This window comes from Nestor notabilis, unplaced genomic scaffold, assembly GCF_000696875.1.
Source record: "Nestor notabilis isolate BGI_N333 unplaced genomic scaffold, ASM69687v1 scaffold7549, whole genome shotgun sequence".
NCBI lineage: Eukaryota > Metazoa > Chordata > Aves > Psittaciformes > Psittacidae > Nestor > Nestor notabilis.
This window is the reverse complement of record NW_009944035.1, coordinates 30,305-51,188: the sequence shown is the minus strand read 5'-3', so window position 1 is coordinate 51,188 and position 20,884 is coordinate 30,305. Positions and strand designations below refer to the sequence as shown.

Here is a 20,884-nt window from a genome sequence, read left to right as displayed (position 1 = left end):
GGTGCCGGCGGCTTTGAGCGCTGCGAGGCACATCGCACAGCGCTAACAAAGGAAGGACAGGCTGCGGAGAACGGGGGAAATTATAGAATCATCACAGAATGGTTTGGGTTCGAAGGAACCTTAAAAATCGTTTAGTGCCAACCCCCCCCTGCCGCGGGCAGGGACACCTTCCACCCCCCAAGCCCCGTCCAACCTGGTCTTGAACACAGCCAGGGATGGGGCAGCCACAGCTTCTCTGGGCAACCTGTGCTAGCGCCTCAGCACCCTCACAGGGAAGAACTTCTTCCTATTCCTTACTCTAAATCTACTCCTCTGCCCATAGGTCTTCAAGCTCAGCTGTATGGAAGGGTTTCCTCCTTCCAAACGAAAAGGCTACGCTTTCAGGGTACTTGCCCAAAGCACACAGGAATGCATAGAATGATTTTTGGAAAATCATGTGCGCCAAGAAAGCCTTATGCAGCAGCAGTCCCTAATTTCCCAGGGGGAGGCACTCCCTCCATGGTAGGGGGTCGGCAGCACGTCTCAGTCAGTCAATGACCCCCTCACTGTCCTGCAGCAGCAGCAGCTTCCTCCATCTGCTCCATGCATCTCTTCCATACACACAAACCCAGAAAACTCATCCTGAGACCACAGAACTGGGATCCCAGGGTGGAAAGTTCAGGAATGCAAAAGATATGGACATAGGAGTGGGAGCAGTAGGGGCCCATGGTGAAGGGATGTTGGAGACAGTGACGCAGTCTGTCCGTCGGCAAGCACGGGGCCTAGCACAGAGCTGCTGCTGCTGCTGAGGTCTGAACTGGGGTCTACAGTGTTCTGTACTGAGCCCTCACCCATTGAAATTGAATTTGAGAGCTTTTACAGAGTCAGATAAAAATTAAAGTTGGTGAGCAAGCAGTAAAAGTAATTTTAAAAACGAGACTTGCATTTGAAAAGGTATTTCAAAATAACATTTAATATTATTAGAAGAATTGCATTCAAATAATACATTTAACCATTACCTAATGCTCTGCATTTCAAGTTCTGCTGTTCTATGGCAGTCACCTTGGTTGAACTTCTAGCTTTTTCCTTCAGGAAAATAAAATCCTTTTGAATATGTCTCCATCCGTATATCATGCACTGTGGCTATGCTATCTCAAAGCTGAAGTATCCAAAAGAGAAAGCTAAACTTGGTTATCCTGAAAACAAGCGAAGAACTATACAGTAAAGCAAAAGCATTTTCTCTACTGTTCTTGATACTGCGTTCTAGGCAAAAGTTTTTCTACAGTTACCCTCCTTTGGCAGTACCAGCGTTAAAGCAGTACAACCCTCCTTCACATGGGTTTAACAGCAGTAGCATAAGAAGTAAAATGACTACAGTTAGTCCCATATATAAAAGGTATAAAATTACACTGCTAGAGATATCTTTAGGCCTATGTAACTGCGCCCCTTCACCACCCAAGTAGGACTTGCCTTTTCCCCCTTATTCACATGCTATTTATACTGATACAAGAACTTTTTCTTCTTCAAAATTAGATTCTGCTGCAGTGAAAGGATTCTGCAAGTCACAGGTATCTAAGGCCATTTAAAGCAGCCATCTGCAGAACCACAGGACAGAGATAAATGTATGTATGAAGGCAGGAGTTGGAAGCAAGTGGTGTTTTTGTAGAAGGAAAGATCAGCATAGAAGTTAGAGAGTTAAACAGACCTAAGTCACGGATTCTGTGATTGAAGTTCACCACCACAGCTAGGGAGGAAGTGACTGATGTCTGATCCCCTGCACATCCGAGGTACAGGCAGCCAGAATGTGACATTCCCTTTCAAGGGGAAGGATGACATAACCCTCCATATGAGTAACTGTTTCACCACCTCCAGTTAGCAAGGAAACTATGTAAAGACACAGGTTTACAGCTTATGGGAGAATGTAAAATGAAAGGTTTGATGGCAAAAAGTTGTCTTAGATTTTAATAGCCCGTTTGACAGCATCTCATCAGGATTTTAAGGGAAACACCCAAGAACAGAATGCAACCACCAAAAAGCTGAAAGTGAAAGTATCAGATCATCCTGAGTATTAGAAATAGTCTCTTTAAAAATTACTGAAGATGTGTAAGTAATGAGCACAAACATGTTAAAAACGTTCTGCTCCAATTTTCCAGTAATGCTTTAAAAGGATAACTTTTCACTTGTGCTCATTCCAATAGCATTAGAGAGCATAATAAATTATATTCATACATTCACATTCTTAGTAACTACACAGTATTATGCTTCAATCACTTTCTTTAACTGTAAAAATTCAAAGTAGCTGTAAGAATTCAAATTAAAGTTTAGCATAAGCCTGTTATAGTATCATCTTCATACAGCATTACAGTATTAACATAGTAAAGCATGTTCAGCATTTCATTATTTTAGTTTATAATACAAAGATGAAATTCATATTATCTGTAGGTAAAATACACTGCAGAGTAGCCTTCCATGTTTGTTGTGCAAGTTTTGAAAAAAAAGGAGACAAAACAAAAATATCCCTGATCTCACAACCTGGTGACATCAAACCACACATTTTGTATGTCCTTTTTTAATTAGCAAAAACAAGTTGAATTTCAGTACCCAGCACATTGACCTCAGTTGCAAAGTTCCCAGTAACGCAAGTAGCACATACCAGTCCACAGGTATATCTTACAAAACCAATCCTCTGGAGGCAAAGGTGCATTTAAAAAAAAAAAAAAAAGAGCAGACAAAACTTTTCACCATGAAAAAAATGATAAAATTCCGTGCTCAGACAAATTAGTACTGCAAACTGAATCAGACAGTCCAACAAGTATGAAAATTCAGTGTCGTCCATCTCCTCATTTAAACAATGTTCTACTAAGCCTTTTGTTTTATGTGCTGCTATGATGGTGCTTATCCGCTGGCCATCAGAAGTGTCATTCAGACGTGCAGCTGTACTGTTTGGTGGTAGAACTAATCCCTGTCTCCCATGTCCTGGGTGGTGGCAGCAGTGACATTCTGAAATAAGCTGCACTTTGAACATTACTGTAGTCCTGGCACGGTGATGATCTCCCTATCTCTTTTAACACCTAAAAGCAGCCAAATACATTCTTTTGTATTTAAAAAGAGAATTTTATTTTTGTTTGATTAGGCTGTTGTTATGCAGCAATTTATTTTTATACAGAATTATTTTCATTTAGTTGCATTTCAGAAGTTGCAAAGTGACCTTAGTCACTGAAAAAACAAAGTTTTTTAATTAAAAAAACCAGACTATTTTTATCAGTAATTAAAATAAAAAACCCTCAAGCAATGTAAATTACAAAAAGTTACTGCATAGGTTTGTCTTTTATGTGTGTTTATCTTTTATTTAGGAATTGCTAATCCTGAAGAATGCTATTATAGTACAGAGTTGAAATTACAAACATGGTAAGTCTGCAGTTATTTGCACAGTGCTGAGACTTATAAAATACATCTGTTTGAAATTTAGGTGATTTGTTTAGAAGTTGATAAGTCTTAGGATAAGTTAAAGAAAGGAGAAGTAGGAATGGGCTTTAACCTCAGGAAATGGCTTATCTGCAGACTGTTCACTGACATGCAGTATTAGCTTTTTCTTAAATTTTGCTTTCAGAACACAGTTCCAAAAGCAGTTTAAAATACTTACTTGAGAAGTTACTGGATAAATGGTATAAGTTGCTACTTTCACCAAGTCAAAAATATTCTTTCTCTATGTACAAAATCTCTTTAATCCTTCACATTGAAACCAAGTAAAAGAATACAGTAACTATGATAAATTGCCACTAAACTGTACTTTTCTCTTTTCTCCCACAGGAACTGAATAATCCTGCTTTTTAACCTCACTCAGAAGCCTGGAATATTGAAGAGCACTCCACAACAGCAGGAAGAAAACCCAAAATGTAGTTTCAAAACTGGGGAAAAAAGAAGAGAATTGCAGTAAAGTTTTCCCTTTTTTTGCTGTTCACCATGAGTCAAGGGTCCGACATGTGGCTTAACTTTCCATGTTTTCAAGGAAGTCACATTCAACACTCTCTTCAAGCTGTTGCAAGATCTTTATGCCATTGCTGCCAACATAGTCCACAGAGGGAGATACGGGAGTATGTGAATTCTGGGACTCGCTCCTGTTTGTTGTAAATGCGCAACACAGAGTCTTGAAGAAGGGCATAAGCTGGGTGATGCTAGATATAGAGTGGAAGTTCAAAAGAGGAAATTTGTGCTTCCTGGAAATTCTCTCAGTGTTATTCATTTCCTATAAGCAAACAAAGTGAGGTTTATTAAAGGTTTTGCACTAAGACACAATGTTATGGCTTGTCTGAACACCTGTGCTATACAGTTTTTCTTACTAAGAGACCCCAGCCTACAACTGTATGACAATATAAATAGTATAGGTAGCTTTCAGAGTTACTTCCATATTTGGATTCAAGGTTCCATTAAATGAAAGTCTCACAAATTCAGAAGACTGCAAATTTGAACTAGCCTTCAGAATCAAACAACAACAGATTATCTCCGAGAAATACAAATGCCCATATTTCCTTTTCTGGAAGAATTAAAATGAAACCTTAATGGTAATTTAAAATGCCATTATGGTAAAGTTTTTTGACAAAATACAGCATACACTTTTTTATAAATACTGGTCCTGTCTGAGACAAATTGTTTTCATTGGGTGGTGTGGGCAGATTAAAGGTAACAATAGGAAAACTACCTCTTGTTCCCTCGCAGTCAAATGCAATCAGACATCTTCAAGATCTATATGTGAAAGCAGGCAGAGCATTTTTAAAAGCCTCATGAATTTTATTAGGCTATCTAAAATCCTCTTACCTAGCCTAAATTTTGTCACTTGTTTAGAAAAGTAAGTTAATGGATGGAAAAAAAAAAAAAGAAGAAAAAGATACAAGTGAAGCATTCTTTCTTTACCCCATATTTCATCTTCAGCAGATCCATGATTCTTATAATGTGAGGTCTGCATTCCTGATGATGTTCTACCAGATGAGAGGTCACAGTAGATGACTCTGTGTCCACCTCTGGGACAAATGCCCATTTGTACCTGAAACAAATGGATTACTTACTTGATAAGAAGTCAGGCAGGAAAAAAATCCTTTCTTGGCCCATACATAGTTTACTAGAACACTGGTTTGTTTACAGAAAAGGCACTCATAACTATAATTTTATGCTATTACCAGAGATGAATTTAATGGACAAGGACATTACTATCATGTCAGTATTTAAATGCAACTAGGTCCAAAAAAATCCCAAGTGTGTGCAAAGGGAAAATGAAGAACAGTGTGTCTTTTTCTTCTCCCCATTCCTCCAGGTTAGAGAACCTTCTAAGGAGGATGGTGAAATCCTCCTGCAGTGATAAGACCAAATCGTTTTTTGAAATACCCTGAATTACATTTGTCTGAGTATCAACATCTGCAATTATAAAAAACCCAATTTTTAGTTCCAGATTACTTTAAAGGATAAAAGTGGTAATAACCCAGAAAACAGGTAAGTAATTAGAAGACTTACATCTGAAACAACTGCATCCTGTCAGGTGGAAATGAAAGCGCTGTGTCCAAAAACTTACAAGCTGATAAGTACAAGGACAGCTCATTCTGCTGTATGTCAGATCCACTGCCATCACCTAAGACTTTCTGTTTGCTGATTTTGCTGTTGGTCCTGAGTTCGTTACAATGAGGAAACATAGCATTAAAATCTAAATCTACTGAATGTTTTTCATTCAGCAAAACAGAAATGTACATGTTTACACAAATAAGCACTTGCACCTGTGTGCAACAAAAGCTACTTCGATTCTGTATGAGCATTGTGATTAATATAAAAGGCTGTAGAAGAAAAATTAATTAAAAATGTTCAGAAAAAATGGCAACAGGTTATAATATTCAAATGCTGACCTACCATCTCTTCTATTTTTGTATGCTACTACTAAGTGGCACTTATTTTTTGGAACTTATTGCTATTTTAGCTGCTGAAAAGGAAAGTCCTAAAATATAACTCATCAACACTTGAAATACACACGTACATGTCTCCTCCCTATCTTGGATAATTAAGTAAGTTAAACAAATAAATAAGCAAATCCAGAACAAGCACAATCACTATCTGCTTCCACAAGCAGATAATCTAGAAATATCTGCTCTATCAGACAAATGGTAATTCTTACTTTGATGGTTCATCTTCCTCAGTTAAATCTTCTTCAAGCTGTAGAAATGTCTGAATCTTTAAAGAAATAAATTATTTTTTCAGGGATGCTGAAATATTCATACAACTCAATCACAAAAGATGTATCTTTCACATAGGATAAGTAACCACAGACTCTTAGCTTACTCTTATGATTTGCCACAAAACAGCAAATCATTCAAGAGATTTCATTAGCAGCAACAACAAAATTAATCAAAAAGGTATTCCCTAATGACAATGTTATTTTTTCCCCAAAATTAGCACACTAATGTAAAACTATTAAAACATTTCTTTTTTCAAACAGAGCGTATTTGGGAGGAAGAAAAACTGCACATTAGTTAGTTTCAAATAACTACTTATTCCTTACCAATTCAGTTACCATAATTGGCCACAATGAGGTTAGATGCTGAGGTGAAATTCTTAACAGAAGAACTCTGAAGAAGAGAAACATTTGTGCAGCAACTATAGAAGTTTGCCCAACACGGAGGTTCTCGGTCAGTCGTTCTGAAGCAAGCATGAAAAGTAAACAAACCAACAAAGAAAGAGTAATATTTTCCTGAAAATGTGTTGTTTTGGGAAGTCAAAAAGGTAGATAGATAGTCACAAAACAAATTTGTGCTTCATCATCTGTTTTGGGTTGAATCCCTTGCACCGTATTAACAAAATTGCGATTCAGAGAAAGTCTGAAGACGTGGTGGTTTTATATTGGAAAACTTTTTGTCAAAACTGACATTTAAGGAGAAGAACAACAGCTCAAGAGTGGTTGGAAGACTGCCACAAAATAATCATGTTTTCAGTTATATTACCAGACCAAAGGCTTTGGAACACAGATTCCTGCTCCCCTCGTAATGAGATTATTTATTTGTTAGAATTCAGAGATTCACAGCATCATAACTTTTGTTAAAAACTTTTTAAAAATGGAAGTGTGTGTTGGAAAACAGGTGACATTCCTTTCTTAAACAATTTATATATGTGTAACAGCTGAAAAAAGAAAGCAGATGAAATTACAAATCTTACCTTGTATTAAGGGAAGATAGAGATGATACTGATCAATCTCCCCACTAAAGACAGCGAAAGCTTGCCGCTTTAGCAACATTGCTTTTTGCTCAAAACTTGGGTACAATTTTAAGGCGCTGCTCTGCATATCTGCAATAGAGATAACAATTATCTACCATGTAAACACTTCTTGTGGTTTGGGCTGAAAATAATTCCTATGTCCTGAAATCTGTTAAAAATAAAAACTCTCTTTGGTTCTACTGAATGGTGAACTAGCCTTGCATCGTAAACCTTCAGCTATTCTTTCAGAAGATCTGAAAAACAGACTAAAGCTGCTTTTACTTTTGAAACTCTAGGCAAATATAAGGGGTCCTATCCCACCCTTTCCCCTAGGACTTACTCTTCTACACTCTTCTGAAGCCTGAATTAAAGGTCAAAGCATTTTGCTCAAATGTTTATGTACTGGTGCACCACATTTCTATGCTCAATGCCAGTATACAGACACGTGCAAAATTAGCCAAAGCTGCCTTGTTTTCTGACAAGGAACATGTGCAGAAAGTCACACTTCAGCAACTTAAAATTATGGTGAAATGTGAATGCAGAAGTCCAACATTAGCACTTCTAGAACAAAAATACTTGTAGTGTGTTTTAGACATGATGAAAACACAGAATTAACTTAGCACAGTTTTCACCTGTAATAAAGCTGGCAATATAATCAATTATGCAGACGCAGCATTGAATATATTTTATTGATACATTAGTATATTAAAAATGCACCCAATAGCTCAAAAGCAAATAGATTTGAAATTAATGTAGAAATAAGTTAACAGTAGCTGATACTTACTCATCAAATCTTTAAACATAGTTTTCTCGTGTGTTAGAAGATGATCAATAATGGATCTCCAGCTGAGTAAGATACAGAAAGAATTAGATACCCAGAGAAAGCTTTGGCACAGATTCACCTCAGAAAAAATTCTCATCAAGCCTTTCATACGATGCAAGAGTTTCCAAAAGCTATTCAATCTGCAGACTCTTACCGGGTTTAACACCTATTGCATTCTAGGTCCTCTAATTCTACTGTATGCAGTTCCCTAATCACAGCATAAGATTTTTCTTATGCACTATAATGAGACCTTAAGGGCTTATAATACATTTAGTAGAATTAGTGGTTGAGAGCCATTTCTAACATTATTACATTCTGTAAGAAAGTACTAAACAGAATTGTCTTTCCAATATTAGCCATTCTCTTTTAAAGCCCTTCTTTGCAAATTCAGAATAGAATCTTGGAGTGCTACAATCTCATGTCTTACTGAGTGCATGAAGTGTCCATCTGGAAAAAAGCTGGATCCATATACAACTCAAGAACTTCTTTTTTCCAGGCTCGCTTGGTATAGGCGTATCCACTCAATGAGCTGAGCAACTGAGCACCAGCACGAAAACTAGGAATGTTGTAGGCACTGGGGAAAGAGAGTAATAATGACAAAAAAATATATATTTTAAAGTTAAGTTAATGCAATCAGAAGATAAACTTTAGCGTTTCCCATAACTTCTAACCTAATTCTCTCAGTAATAGGCTACGTCTGCAGGAGCTCATAACTCCGAGCAGAAGCTCCTCACATTTCCAGTGTATCTGGCCTGGGGAGATATTTTCAGATCAGATGTGTCACTGCACAGTACTGCCTGTCTCCACTATAGGTGTGGTTCAAAACTTCCCTGAAAAAAGTTTCCAGTAAAATTTTGCATACCTGACAGCAAACCCCTTTAGAAAGTACCACAGTAGGCTGTATCAGTCACCCAGATAACACTTACGTGTTGGTTCTCACGTCATCATCGCCTGCATAGAAATCTCTCATGCAAGCCTTTTTCTCCTTATGCTGCCCTATGCATCAGCCCACTCCAAATTTGGACACCATGTTCTGCAAGGCACAACAGCAAAGGAATGCTGGGCTCAAGGAAAGAGATCCTGCATGAACTATCCTTGTCCTCTGGCACCTCAGTTTCACTGAGGACACACATGCCAGCGTGTTATCAGCATTGTGTGAGGACACACACATCAGTGTGTTATCAGCATTATTCCTGCTATGAATCCTTGCTATGGTAACTGCTTTGCCCACAGCTGAAAAAAGGTTTAGGTTGTGGAGGTGGTGCTCATAATGACAGGAACACAACATTTGGTTGAGAAGGGATGCTGTCGAGGTCTTATGTTTCTTAGGTTGTGAGCTGGCACCACACCTTCACGGACGGCTTCAGCAGCCCCTGTGTTTTCAAGGAGGGGTGGGGGAGGCTACTGCCTTGTTGTCAAGCCCTACAACCAAACTCCTGCCAATATGGGGAGGACAGTGACATGAAGACAGCCTTGGAAGTTATAGTTCAGCTGCCGAGCAGCACGTATGAGTGACATGAAGATCATACAGCCGAACTATTGGCCTGACAGAGGCTCTACCTTCTTAACCAGTGACCACCTTGTCATGGTTATGGCTGCATAGATCATGAGGACTGCTCGCCTTTACAGGCCACTGCTGGAGAACCATCAAGGGCCATCCCTAGGCATCTCAGCAACCTCATCAGGACTCTGAAGTCCATGTCTTATGAACTATCAGTTTCAGACCAAAGGGCATGGTAGCATCTTCTTGATGAGAAAAAAAAAATCTGGCTGACTCCTGGTGTTCAGATCATGATTTACATTGCAGAAGTCATCATTTGTCACCTCCACCAGTTCACAAGGACATCCTGACAGCAGTGGTGTCCCTGCCAATTTTAACTGTGCCATTTCCACACATGGGGCAGACATGGAATGAGTATTTGGCTTGTAGCCACTGGCTCACAGCCAGCCAAGCATGGCAGCATGATGCCAGCATTCCCAGGAACAATTTCAGTGGTGGCTGTAAGTTTTCCATATCTGCTGCAAATGGTGAGAGCACTGGATGCGTGTGCATGATGGTCAACAACAATGATGTACACACCACACATCAAGAATCTGACTGACTTGGTTAGGGTTGAAGCAGGCAGAAAACATTGTAATAGATACAATGGAAAATGCACAAATATAATGAATACAACAATTTTTAAACCAACACCTCTCCCTCTCCCTTTCCCCCCACCCCCAAGAGGGAGCATGGAAATGTCTTCAAACCCTGCTGCACCCTGAAGCTTGCTGGCTTTAATGCTTACTTCCCAATGACTCTCAACCCATCATCCCTTTTAGGCATGCCTGGTTATATCTTTCCTGACCTTCTTTACCCTTTTCTGCTCTTGGTTGTATACTGGTTAGTGGTTTTGACTGTGACCTAAGTAACACTCAAGACAATCCTCACTTCCCCTTCCCTACCACCCATGAGCTGTGGCTCATGCTCTCCCACGCTTGAGTGTAGATTAGTCTGCTCAGAAAAACATAGTAGCCAAAAGATAGAAGCCAGGAAGAGGGGAAGCTTGACAGCAGTTACTGCAGAAGCAGCTGGAGCTCAGAAAAATGGAACAGTAGCAAACAGGGAAGAAAAGGGGAGAGATGCTTCCTTTCACTTGGCAGAGTGGCAGGAAGCAACTCTCAACAAACAAAAGTTTTCAGTTCCTGGGTGAAATACAGTTCATACCTTATGAGAATGGAAACAGAGGAGAGGGCAAACAGAAGAAAAAGCGAAAGTGTTACAGTGTGGCCAAAAAAAACTAGTCTTAAGAAAAATCACACGTGCATAGAGGGAAGTCACCTGTGGTTGCGTAGGTAAGGAAACACATAATAAAGCAAACGTGAAATCAGTGGCACAGCTTTCTCCTTCTCGTCGCTCCGGTAAACCATGTCCAAAAGAGAAGCAAGAACCTTAAAAAAGAAAAGAATGTCTCTTTAAACCTCTCGTTGGTATTTCTGACAAAAGGGGAAAGCATGCCATATTTCAGGCTAGAATGTGTGTGCACATGGGATGCCTCAAGAAAGATTTAAACTCCCACTTAATCTATCAGGAAAACCTATGTATTCTCCTGCTCAATAAACAACCACCCCACAGATGAAAGCAGCAACTATAAAACTTGTTCTTACTTACTTCTGCAAGGAGGGAAAGGGCTTGGACACTGTATATTGAAGGAGCAGAGGCAGAAACCATTGAAGATGGTGCCACCGAGGTATCTAAAAAAGGCAAAACCATTTAGTTTTCCCTTCAGACATGCTTAAATTTTGCTGTTTTCTAATTTTCTTCCCAAATAGAACTGTTAATTGCATACTGGTATTACAGTGAAATGCTTCTGGGTATGTTGCCACAATGACATACCCCATGCCCCATGCTGTTCTGTCCCATATATTGCATGCACCCGCAGTAAGTTTTCCTCTGTATTACACACAATCTGCAAATACGTACTAAACGCATTTTGGCTGACATTGTTACTGGAGGATAATGCATTGGTTTGTTTTACTTTGTCTTTATTACTCCCATCTCATGCAAACTACACACTATCAAACACCTTGTATTCTTCACTGACTTAATCAGAAGAGAAGCAGCAGCAGAAAGTCAGACAAAACCATATTACCATTCACATCTTCAATGTTGAAGTCATCTGGCAAAATCTGAGGCTGAGCTTTAACTTCTAAGTTCCGGCTCAGCCAGCTAGTCTGTTCCAGAGAAGAACCAGCAACGGTCCCTACAGCCTCCAAGATTTTTTGGGTCACTTCCTATAACATAACCAGGTAACACAGGATCAGATGAAAGCTATTATCACTTAGCAAATCCAGCAAAGTCCTTTTTATATGGAACATGTCAGGACAACCAGAAGTAGGCACTTTTGTCTCTCAGAAACATAAATACTTCTCTGATTTAACTATCTGTGCTCTCAAGATAACTAACTACTGCTCACTTCAAATAAGAACAGGTGACAAAATGAGAAGCAGGAAAAACTATAAGTTAGCTTATGATGGAGATTTTAGTCATGATTTGCCATGCAAGCCATTACCATTAACATAGTATCAATTTGGCATCAGTCCTACAACAATTCACGTTTAGCTGTCATCTGCCAAAACCACAATCTGAAATGTTCAGCCCCTCAGAAATGGCATATCAGTCTCTTTATTGCTTTGAACTGTTTCCTATTATTTGTTTTAGATTTAGAGAACATCAAGTGAGGCAGGGCTTTATTTTATTACAATATATCTGTTCATACTTTAGTCTTTCTAATAGGTGTAAGCAAGACAAACTATGTGCACAGTCACACTTCAGCATATTTAATTCCCAGAGAAATGAAAAGCTGGTCACTCTGATGAAAACAAATCCCAAGTATCCAAAGCAAAGCAGAGGTCACCTGTGAAAAGGCTATAAGATGGCAAGATGGCAGAAGTGCCTTTTTATCATCATCATCATTTTGCTGGCAAGTCTCTAAAACAGAAGTGGAGACTCAATTTCTCTGTCAGCATACAAAAGTACTGTAACTGTAACACTGTCTCACCTCACACGTAGCATTACCTTGGCTCAGAGCTAAAACTTCATTCATGTAGGTAGTGCTTTTAGTGTTCCGCTGAAATCACTATCAGTGTAGGAAGAGAATCCTGCTCTACTCCACCCTTCTTTACATCAAAGGTGAGCTGACAGTTATTTACATTGCCAAACACTACAAAGCTATGAGCTTCAAGGATAATTACACTCCTAATTTTCCTAGATAGTTTTGAGATTTCAATACTACACACACAACATGAACTCATGACATCATACTGTATTATGATTTAAATTATGAGAAAAATCATGAAATTACACAGGGAAACAGCTTTGAAAAGTCCATAGTTACCACTGCGATTTCATGCATTTTGGACAAAATTTTGTTAGATACATTCTGTGCATCATGTCTCATACTTGAGCCTCCCATGTTTATCAAATCTAAGCCAAAACACGTGGATGCACATTCACATATTCTAAAAGCACAGGTGAATTCAGAGACAAAGTACACATCAGGTCATCTCCACTTTTACTTAGATGTACAGTGCCAAATTTATGAATTAAAAGAAATACATGTATACACTGTACCTGCAAGTCTTTTTGGTCTTTTTTGTTTTCTAGAGTAGGTGTCCTAGTCACAAAGTCATTCAGAGTGCTGTGGGAAAATCAGTTCACACTGAGTTAGTAATTGGACAGGTCTACTCAATGCATCTGTAAACCACCTTCTCTCTTATGCAGTACCTGAGTAGAAGAAAGTGACCAGGAGGAGCCAAGTTCAACTGCACAGACTCTTTGAGAAGTCCTAATAAGGACTGGAAGTTCTCTTGCAGGGCTGAGACAGGCAGTCTGCCAAAAACAAACCAAAACCAAACACACACAAAGTCTTAAGTCAGTTAAACAACAAACAACAGAAAAACCCCACATACATGGGTAACATGGTGGCCTAAAAGCTTCCATCAGGATCACGTCAGTCCTTTAGATCCTGCCCCTTCCTAATAGGAACATGCTTGTTTGAATATACTCCGGATATTCCTCTCAAAAGCTATTGTAAATAGCCTGAGGGATAATGGGAAGGTGGTGGAAGATACCTCCCCCATAGACTGGCTCTCCGAGAAAAGCTAAAAGGTGTAATTATTAATCGTTCCGGCAGATGGCTCCCGAAGCACAGAGGTAACAGCAATGCTGAGCACACATACCAGATTAGGTCTCAGGACCAGCAATTTTATCATACCGTAAAACGGTGTAACCCAACACAGTAAAATGATAACTTTAACCCAGCCCCCAGAGGTGATAAGCAGCACTACAGGGAATATCACAGCCAGCAAGGTGTGACCCAATGCGACCCTGAGAACATGCGCAACTCAGAGCAAATAAAGCAACATTGTGACCAGAGACTGTGAAACTAATACCAGGAATGCTTGTAACACATTTGTTTTAACATGCTCTGGTCAGATCTGTCCTTATCTCAACCCTCTGAGGGTGCCAAAAAGGGCTGTGGTGGTTTAAGCCGGCCGGCAGCTAAACACCACACAGCTGCTCACTCACTGCCCCTGGTGGGGTAGGGGAGAGAATTCAGGGGAAAAAACAAAGAAAGAAAAGTAAAATTAATGAGTTGAGATACAGACAGTTTAATAGGACAGAAAAGGAAGGGGAAATAATAATAATGATGATGATAAAAGAATTAGAATATACAAAACAAGTGATGCACAATGCAATTGCTCACCACCCACTGACAATACGTAGCCAGTTCCTGAGCAGCAGCCCCTGGCCAGCTTTCCCTCTAGTTTATATACTGAGCATGCTGTCATATGGTATAGGATAGCCCCTTGATCAGTTGGGATCAGCTGTCCTGGCTGTGTCCCCTCCCAGCTTCTTGTGCACCCCCCAGCCTCCTCACTTGTGGGATAGTGTGAGAAGCTGGAAAGTCCTTGACTTAGTGTAAGCACTGATCAGCAGTAACTAACACATCAGTGTGTTATCAACATTATTCTCAACCTAAATCCAAAACACAGCACTGTAGCAGCTACTAGGATGAAAATTAACTCTATCCCAGCCAAAACCAGGACACTGATCCAACAACATGGTATAAATATCCCAAAGCACAGGCAATATGCATACATCTGTAAATGCTAGCAGCACATGCAGTATGCCAGTCAGACGACTGGGTCTTCAGGAGGAAGAAAAGGAGTAGTTTAGCCTACCAAATCACAGCATGACAGCTTACTTTATCTCCATAGCTTACAGAATACAGTATATTGTACAGCCTGATATATCACAAGGCTTCTATGAGGAAAGGCAAGTACATGAAGAGTTTTGATCAAAGGAGTATTTCCAATCAACTGCCTGACCCACTACATGTCCTGCACAAACTGAAGCCATAGCAGTTTTGTTGAATTTTTAAGTTCTCTATCCATTCATCTGGCAACACAGAACAGGTAAGGAGAAAGATTATAAGAAATTATGCAAGTTTCTTGCTAATTAGAGGCCTGAAGTACCTTGCTTTATTAGTATGAAATGAGTCTTTCAAACTAGCATTATCAACAGATCAATGGAACATAATGTCATAGCCCAGTTATTTTGTGTCTGTTACTTAACAACGAAGTAGCAATAATAATTTCCTACATAAAGGTGTTCTGTGACATTGTGACACGAAGATCAAAGTAAAGCAGAAACAGTGGTGCTGGCTGTTATCCTAACCAGAGTCAAACAGAAAGTTCTTTTTTGTAACGGCTGAATTACCTTTGAATGAAAGCATAACTGAACTGTAGCACTGGAATATCTACAAGAGATGATTTCTGAAAAATAAAAGCAAAACTATAATTATTTGCCAGAAGAAAAAAAAAAAATAAATAAAAAGAAGTTCCAAGCTGTTGAACACTTGTGTTCAATACTTAACACACCCTTCTTCGAAACAACTTGTACTTCAACAGGTGACCAGCTATGTCTATACAGTGGTATGAGGGAATGCAGAGCCTTAATAGAGGACCCCAGTTCAGAAGCAGATGTATCACTTTGGAATATGTCCTACAGTTTATTCAGAGCTCCAGGACTTCCTGCAATGGCATTCAAAGTAGCAAACCCGACTTCCTTGAAAATCAGTTGGAAGACAGCAGACACAATGTGAAGTACTGTTCAGGTAAGGGCAGAAAACCAGAAATGCCTCACTGAGTTGTGTATCCACAGCAGCTTTATGAAAATTGTCAGCATCTTCGGTACTGGAGGACCCTACACTTTTTCATTACCAGCAGCTTCTCTAGCAAAACATTCTGAAGAACCTACTCACATTGACAGATCAAACCACAGAAACCCTTATTCTGGAAAACATTACTTACTCAGGAGCAAAAGAGAACCATACATTAAAAAAACCCAAACCAAACAATAAACAACGCCAAAACAAAACCAAACTTTCTTTATAACAAGATTTAGAAGACGCATTGGAATATATCCAGAATAGAATATATTAAGAAAGTGGAATTATCTTAATGGTTACCTCTTCGCCCTTGATTTGTGATGGTTTCTTGACTACCTCTTTGACTAGATGTAATATAGTGTCAATTTTCAATGTGTTAAGTGCACATATTAAGTCCACAAGAATAAGCTGAGATGCACTAGCCACTGGAAGGATCTGACAAAACAAAAGACACAGCCCTCAGATCACTGTACCAGGCAAAACATGCAGTAGAAAAAAACCAGTTTTTTGTGTGATTACTCAAATATCAATAGTTATACAAAACATAAATTAGACAAGTTAAATCAAGCATGCAACAATTTGCCATATATAGATCTTTTCCCAACACCCTCATGAAACCAACTTCACTATGCTAAAATGAAAGGAGGAAAGAGGTGTTCTACGCCAAATAAATGCTAGTTCCACGGACTAGAGCTCTAACCTTTCCCTGGAAATAGAGCTGATTCAAGGTCTTGAAAAAACAATTAGCAAACTGCAATCTTAAGATTACAATCCAGTATTGAATTAAAAAATGCCTGTTACTATCAGACTTAAACTGCTACACTGTCCATTTTATTTGATTACTTATTTAGTTTTAACTGTAGTCCTGATGATTTATGGAATTACACATAAGTAGGAGTGTTTCAGATTTTTCAGTGACTTGCCACTGTCACGTGTTAAAAACACCAAAGAATCAATATACAAACCCAGAGTTTAGAACTGATCGTATAAGTGTAATATTTATCTTTACACTGGAAAACTAAGGGTGCCCTTCTTTAGTGTCACCTTGCTTTTACTTTGATTCCTATGAGTTTTCTTGCTATTCCATACTGCTGCAATTGCTGTCATCAACTGGATTCCAAGTTGTGATGTCAATGGATTTATGAAGTCCAGTATTTTAGTTCTTAATGTCTGTAGAGGAGGAAAAAACAACTGTCCTTACTCAACTTTGTAAGGCAAAGGCTATTTCATAGTCTGTAAAACATTCACCCTTTTCCCAAGATGTTCAGAAAATATACAACAACAAAAGAATCTCTTGATATACTTGGTATTTTTTAATTTAATAAAGTTTTAATAACTTGAGTTACTGTGTCCTTCTTACATATGGGTGGCACATTTGTTGGAAATCATCGCAAAATAGAAAAAAAACCCTTCTGTGTTCTATTTTCTCTTCTCCTACAGGTATTTTCACTACATATTATCACTATCCACAGAAGAAGGGAAAGTCTAGTATTTTTATTCCTTCAGGTACATGTCCTACTGCCTGCGGAAGGTGCTGACAATTCAGAGGCAGTTAGCTCTACAGCAGCTATTGATAGAAGCTCACAGAAAAAGCAAAACGTTAAACAGACCAGGTAAGGGTGCAGATGGGCAAAAAAAAATGTAGCAAGTCTGCTTTTGTAGGTAGGTACTGTGCAACCCTACAGCTCATGAGAGTTCTTTGTGGCCCAGTATTATTCTGGGAATGGCAAAACTATTCCTACGAACTCTATGTAAAATGCACTGGTGAGAGAAGGGATGATAAGGATGATGAGATACACAGCAGTTTAAGAGGACTCCTACTTTAGTTGCTTTAAAGTAGACTGAAGAAGAGCCTTTAGTTGTTCCAAAGAAGTCAGTTGGTCTTTTTTGAGAGTCTTCCCTCTTTATAACACTCCAAAGAAGGGACATGGTATTAATAATGCGAGGCAATTCTTCCAAAATGGCATTCCTAGCATTTCTCAGGTTTGCAGGTTCAACTAAACATGAGACCTAGAAAAAAACCCCAAAAATATGAATATCAAAATACCTTATATTATGCACCATACAGTAACTACTCTTAGGAGAGTTATAGACAATTAGGAGAATTATAGACAACTTTTGTAATGACAACTTTAAAAAGAATTCAACTATTCTATTTCTGAAATATATTGCTACTGAATTTGTTGTTCACTATTTTAGCACTGAGAATTGATTCATCTGGTAAATTATCATTAGAATAGCATCCTCTTCTGACAAATGTTACAGAAAATAAAAACCGTAGAGAACACATCGGCATGTTATAAACTCAAAAGAAAATGGAAGACTTTGTTAATGACAGAGCAACTGTAGATAAGCTACATGGGAGTAATACTTGTGTAACCAAGACCATAATGAACATCTTGTACTTAAGATTAACTTGCCTGTCTTCAAACAAAAAAATAAGTTCAATTCCCCTCTCTTACGCTTTTACTTAGTTCACTTCTTCTGGTGTACTATGAGGCTTCTTTAAGGTTACCTTCCTGTACAAACACTGCTTTACTATGTATATTCACCTCTGAATGAAAAAGTTTGATGAACTGGTGCCAAGGCATCAAATGAGTGGTAGGCATTAAGCACATACCTTTTTATTTTGATTAGGGTGATCCAGAAGGCAGAAGTGACCAATGGTTGTCAGACCTTCCAAAAGGGTTAGTGGGTAATCAGGTGTAACATTTTCTCTTTTAGAAGTTAAGCTTTGAAGGAAAAAAACAATGCAAAACAAAACCCAAACCAGTTAACAGGCCAAGTGTTATTTCCTTGATTAAAAATTCCAGAGAAATCTGTTTCTATTCTATTCTGGAATGACCAGACAGGACTATCAAAACAAAGGATTCACAAACTACGCTTGAACAACCTTGTTTCCTTGGATAGATCGTTCAGAATATTATTCCCTGCTTGACCATAAAACTTTAGCATTCAATTATTTTTCCCTACTCCTTTCACTTACTGCCCGTTTCGAACAGTATCACTGTATTTTTCTACTTCAGGGTGTCTCTCCTCAATTTGTCCTCCAAAATCCTCAGTCTTGTCAAAACTGGGAATTTCCTTTTTACTTGGATGGCAGGCAGAGGGGGACAGGAAGTATCACAGCTGCTGGTCCCCTTTCCTCTCTTCCTCCAGCTGCAGTGAGCCCTGCTTGCAACAATATATCCTCCACCTCACCTGGGTTCAAGGACCAGATGCCTGCATACGCAGCAGGGTTTGAGGATCAAACTCTGGGAGCCACAATGCTAAACCAGTAAGTTACTGTGCACTACTCTGTAGCAAGGGGAACTCTTCAGCATAACAAATCCCACATTGCAGACTCTTACCTTGCAGATGCTTTTGCAGATGACTTCACAGCTTCATTTTCATACTGTTTGACAAGCTCATCCAGGTTTTTACATATCTGTACAACAAATGGTGCCACAGTCCAGCCTAAGGACTTCCCAAAATAGGGCAGGGAACATGTCACTAAGCCTACCCAAGTGGGATGCATCCCATGTCCATACTCTGGTTGCAAACCTCTAACCACAGCGGAGACAAATAATCCCTGTGAAGTTATTGGGTGTGGATAGACATATTGCATTGCACCAATAGACTGCTGGAAATTAAGAGCCTGCTGCCATTCCTTAGAAAGGTCTGGCTGATTCTCCTGCTCCCCGTGAGTCTGTCCAAGATGGTGCTCCAAGACAATCAATACCTGCAAAAGCTTCAGCAATTCAATCTGGAGTGGGTGTTCACTCCATATTTGATCATGCCCAAAATTGATTAGGCTCTCTTCAAAGAGTTCTTCTTCAGGAACATTATTAACTCCATCTGCCATAAGCAGTTCATACCGTTTCTGACTTATATACATAGATGCAGACAAAGAAAGAAGAACAAACTCCTGAATTTTGCATCTTCCTAGCAAATTGCGTATGAACTCTACATTCTTATTCTCTGCTGCCTTTGTCATGGTAGCTAGCTGGGTCATCATTCTAATCAGGACTTCCACACTTTTAACCTGAACATCTCTGTTGCCAAGCACATCTCGGTGTGTGACCTTCAAGTAGCATGGATAGTAAGAGCGTAGAAAACTGAGACAGAGGTAAGTGAGCAGTTCTATCAGAAGAGAATGGGGACACATGGTTGAGGACTGAGTCTGGAGCTTGCCATAAAAACTCTGCCCTACAAGAGCTTCCTGATGTCGAGCTAAGAGATTGTAAATAAGATTCAAATGTGCTGTGGAGCTGGTATCCATGCTTGTACTAGCTACAGCTTCAATAAATTCTTTAGGGTTTGTTTTAAGCACTGCTTCCAGAACAGAAAAAGCATACAATACCCTCTTAGAATCATAAGGCTGCAAATAGAGCAGCATGTGTTTGAACAGAGCTTCAATCATCTCCTGTTTTTCCTTCTGTTGCTTGAGCAACCTAGAATGGGTAATTTCCTGGAGCTCCAAGTCCACCTCTTCATCACTTGACAAAGACTCTGATGCTTGGGTCCTCTCGGAGTCAGCACGCACAAGGTTTAGCGCTGCACTGGATTTGGAGCTTTCGGGAAGGAACACACTGAGCAAACTCATATGGTTTGTGGTTTCTTTGCCATCAGTTGCAGCACTGTCATTGTCCTCATTGCTCACGTCTTGCAGCTCCAGAGAAGGAGAAAAAGAGGATGTATTTTCACTGTCATGGCCTGTGCTGGTGTCTGCTGATTCTGTATGCTCACTATTATCTTGGTCACCATCTGCTTCATGTGAAATAACTGGATTACAAGAGCCATCATTTTCAGACTGTTCAGTTTTTAACTCTAGCTTCTCAGGATCTTTTTCCACTTCTGCCCAAATTGCTTCTCTATCCACAGTAGTAAACTGACTCAGTGGAAGGTTTTCCTCAGAATTGCTCTGAGAGATGCCAGACTCTTTCAAAGAGGCCTTTTTCTTGCAAAGCAAATCACGTATATCTTCTGGAAAAAGAAAAATCACTTGGTTTTGGGTTTGTTTTTCAAAAAGAGTATATAATTGCCAATACAACCCAACAGTTTGGGTTACAAAGACCTTTAAAGATCATATAGAACAAAACATGCTTTATATTGATGAAATCATTGTAAGGAAAAAAAAAATTACAAAGCTGCTCTGTTT

The 20,884-nt window shown here is 39.2% G+C and overlaps 1 protein-coding gene across 1 annotated transcript in view; it reads right to left on the bottom strand.

The window, feature by feature from the left end:
* Positions 1-3,967: 3,967 nt before the first annotated feature.
* The window catches only part of DOPEY2 (dopey family member 2), a 44,876-nt gene continuing 27,959 nt past the window's right edge, over positions 3,968-20,884 (bottom strand). The window contains exons 18-36 of the mRNA XM_010022232.1: positions 19,095-20,709; positions 18,365-18,476; positions 17,566-17,754; positions 16,789-16,914; positions 16,045-16,179; positions 15,294-15,349; positions 13,296-13,400; positions 13,143-13,209; positions 11,662-11,803; positions 11,181-11,263; positions 10,851-10,960; positions 8,457-8,603; positions 7,991-8,052; positions 7,168-7,296; positions 6,518-6,654; positions 6,134-6,189; positions 5,485-5,634; positions 4,891-5,020; positions 3,968-4,225 (exon numbers count right to left, since the gene is read on the bottom strand). Coding sequence (XP_010020534.1) covers positions 3,968-4,225; positions 4,891-5,020; positions 5,485-5,634; positions 6,134-6,189; positions 6,518-6,654; positions 7,168-7,296; positions 7,991-8,052; positions 8,457-8,603; positions 10,851-10,960; positions 11,181-11,263; positions 11,662-11,803; positions 13,143-13,209; positions 13,296-13,400; positions 15,294-15,349; positions 16,045-16,179; positions 16,789-16,914; positions 17,566-17,754; positions 18,365-18,476; positions 19,095-20,709 — 3,809 coding nt within the window. The remainder of the gene's footprint in view (positions 4,226-4,890; positions 5,021-5,484; positions 5,635-6,133; positions 6,190-6,517; positions 6,655-7,167; positions 7,297-7,990; positions 8,053-8,456; positions 8,604-10,850; positions 10,961-11,180; positions 11,264-11,661; positions 11,804-13,142; positions 13,210-13,295; positions 13,401-15,293; positions 15,350-16,044; positions 16,180-16,788; positions 16,915-17,565; positions 17,755-18,364; positions 18,477-19,094; positions 20,710-20,884) is intronic.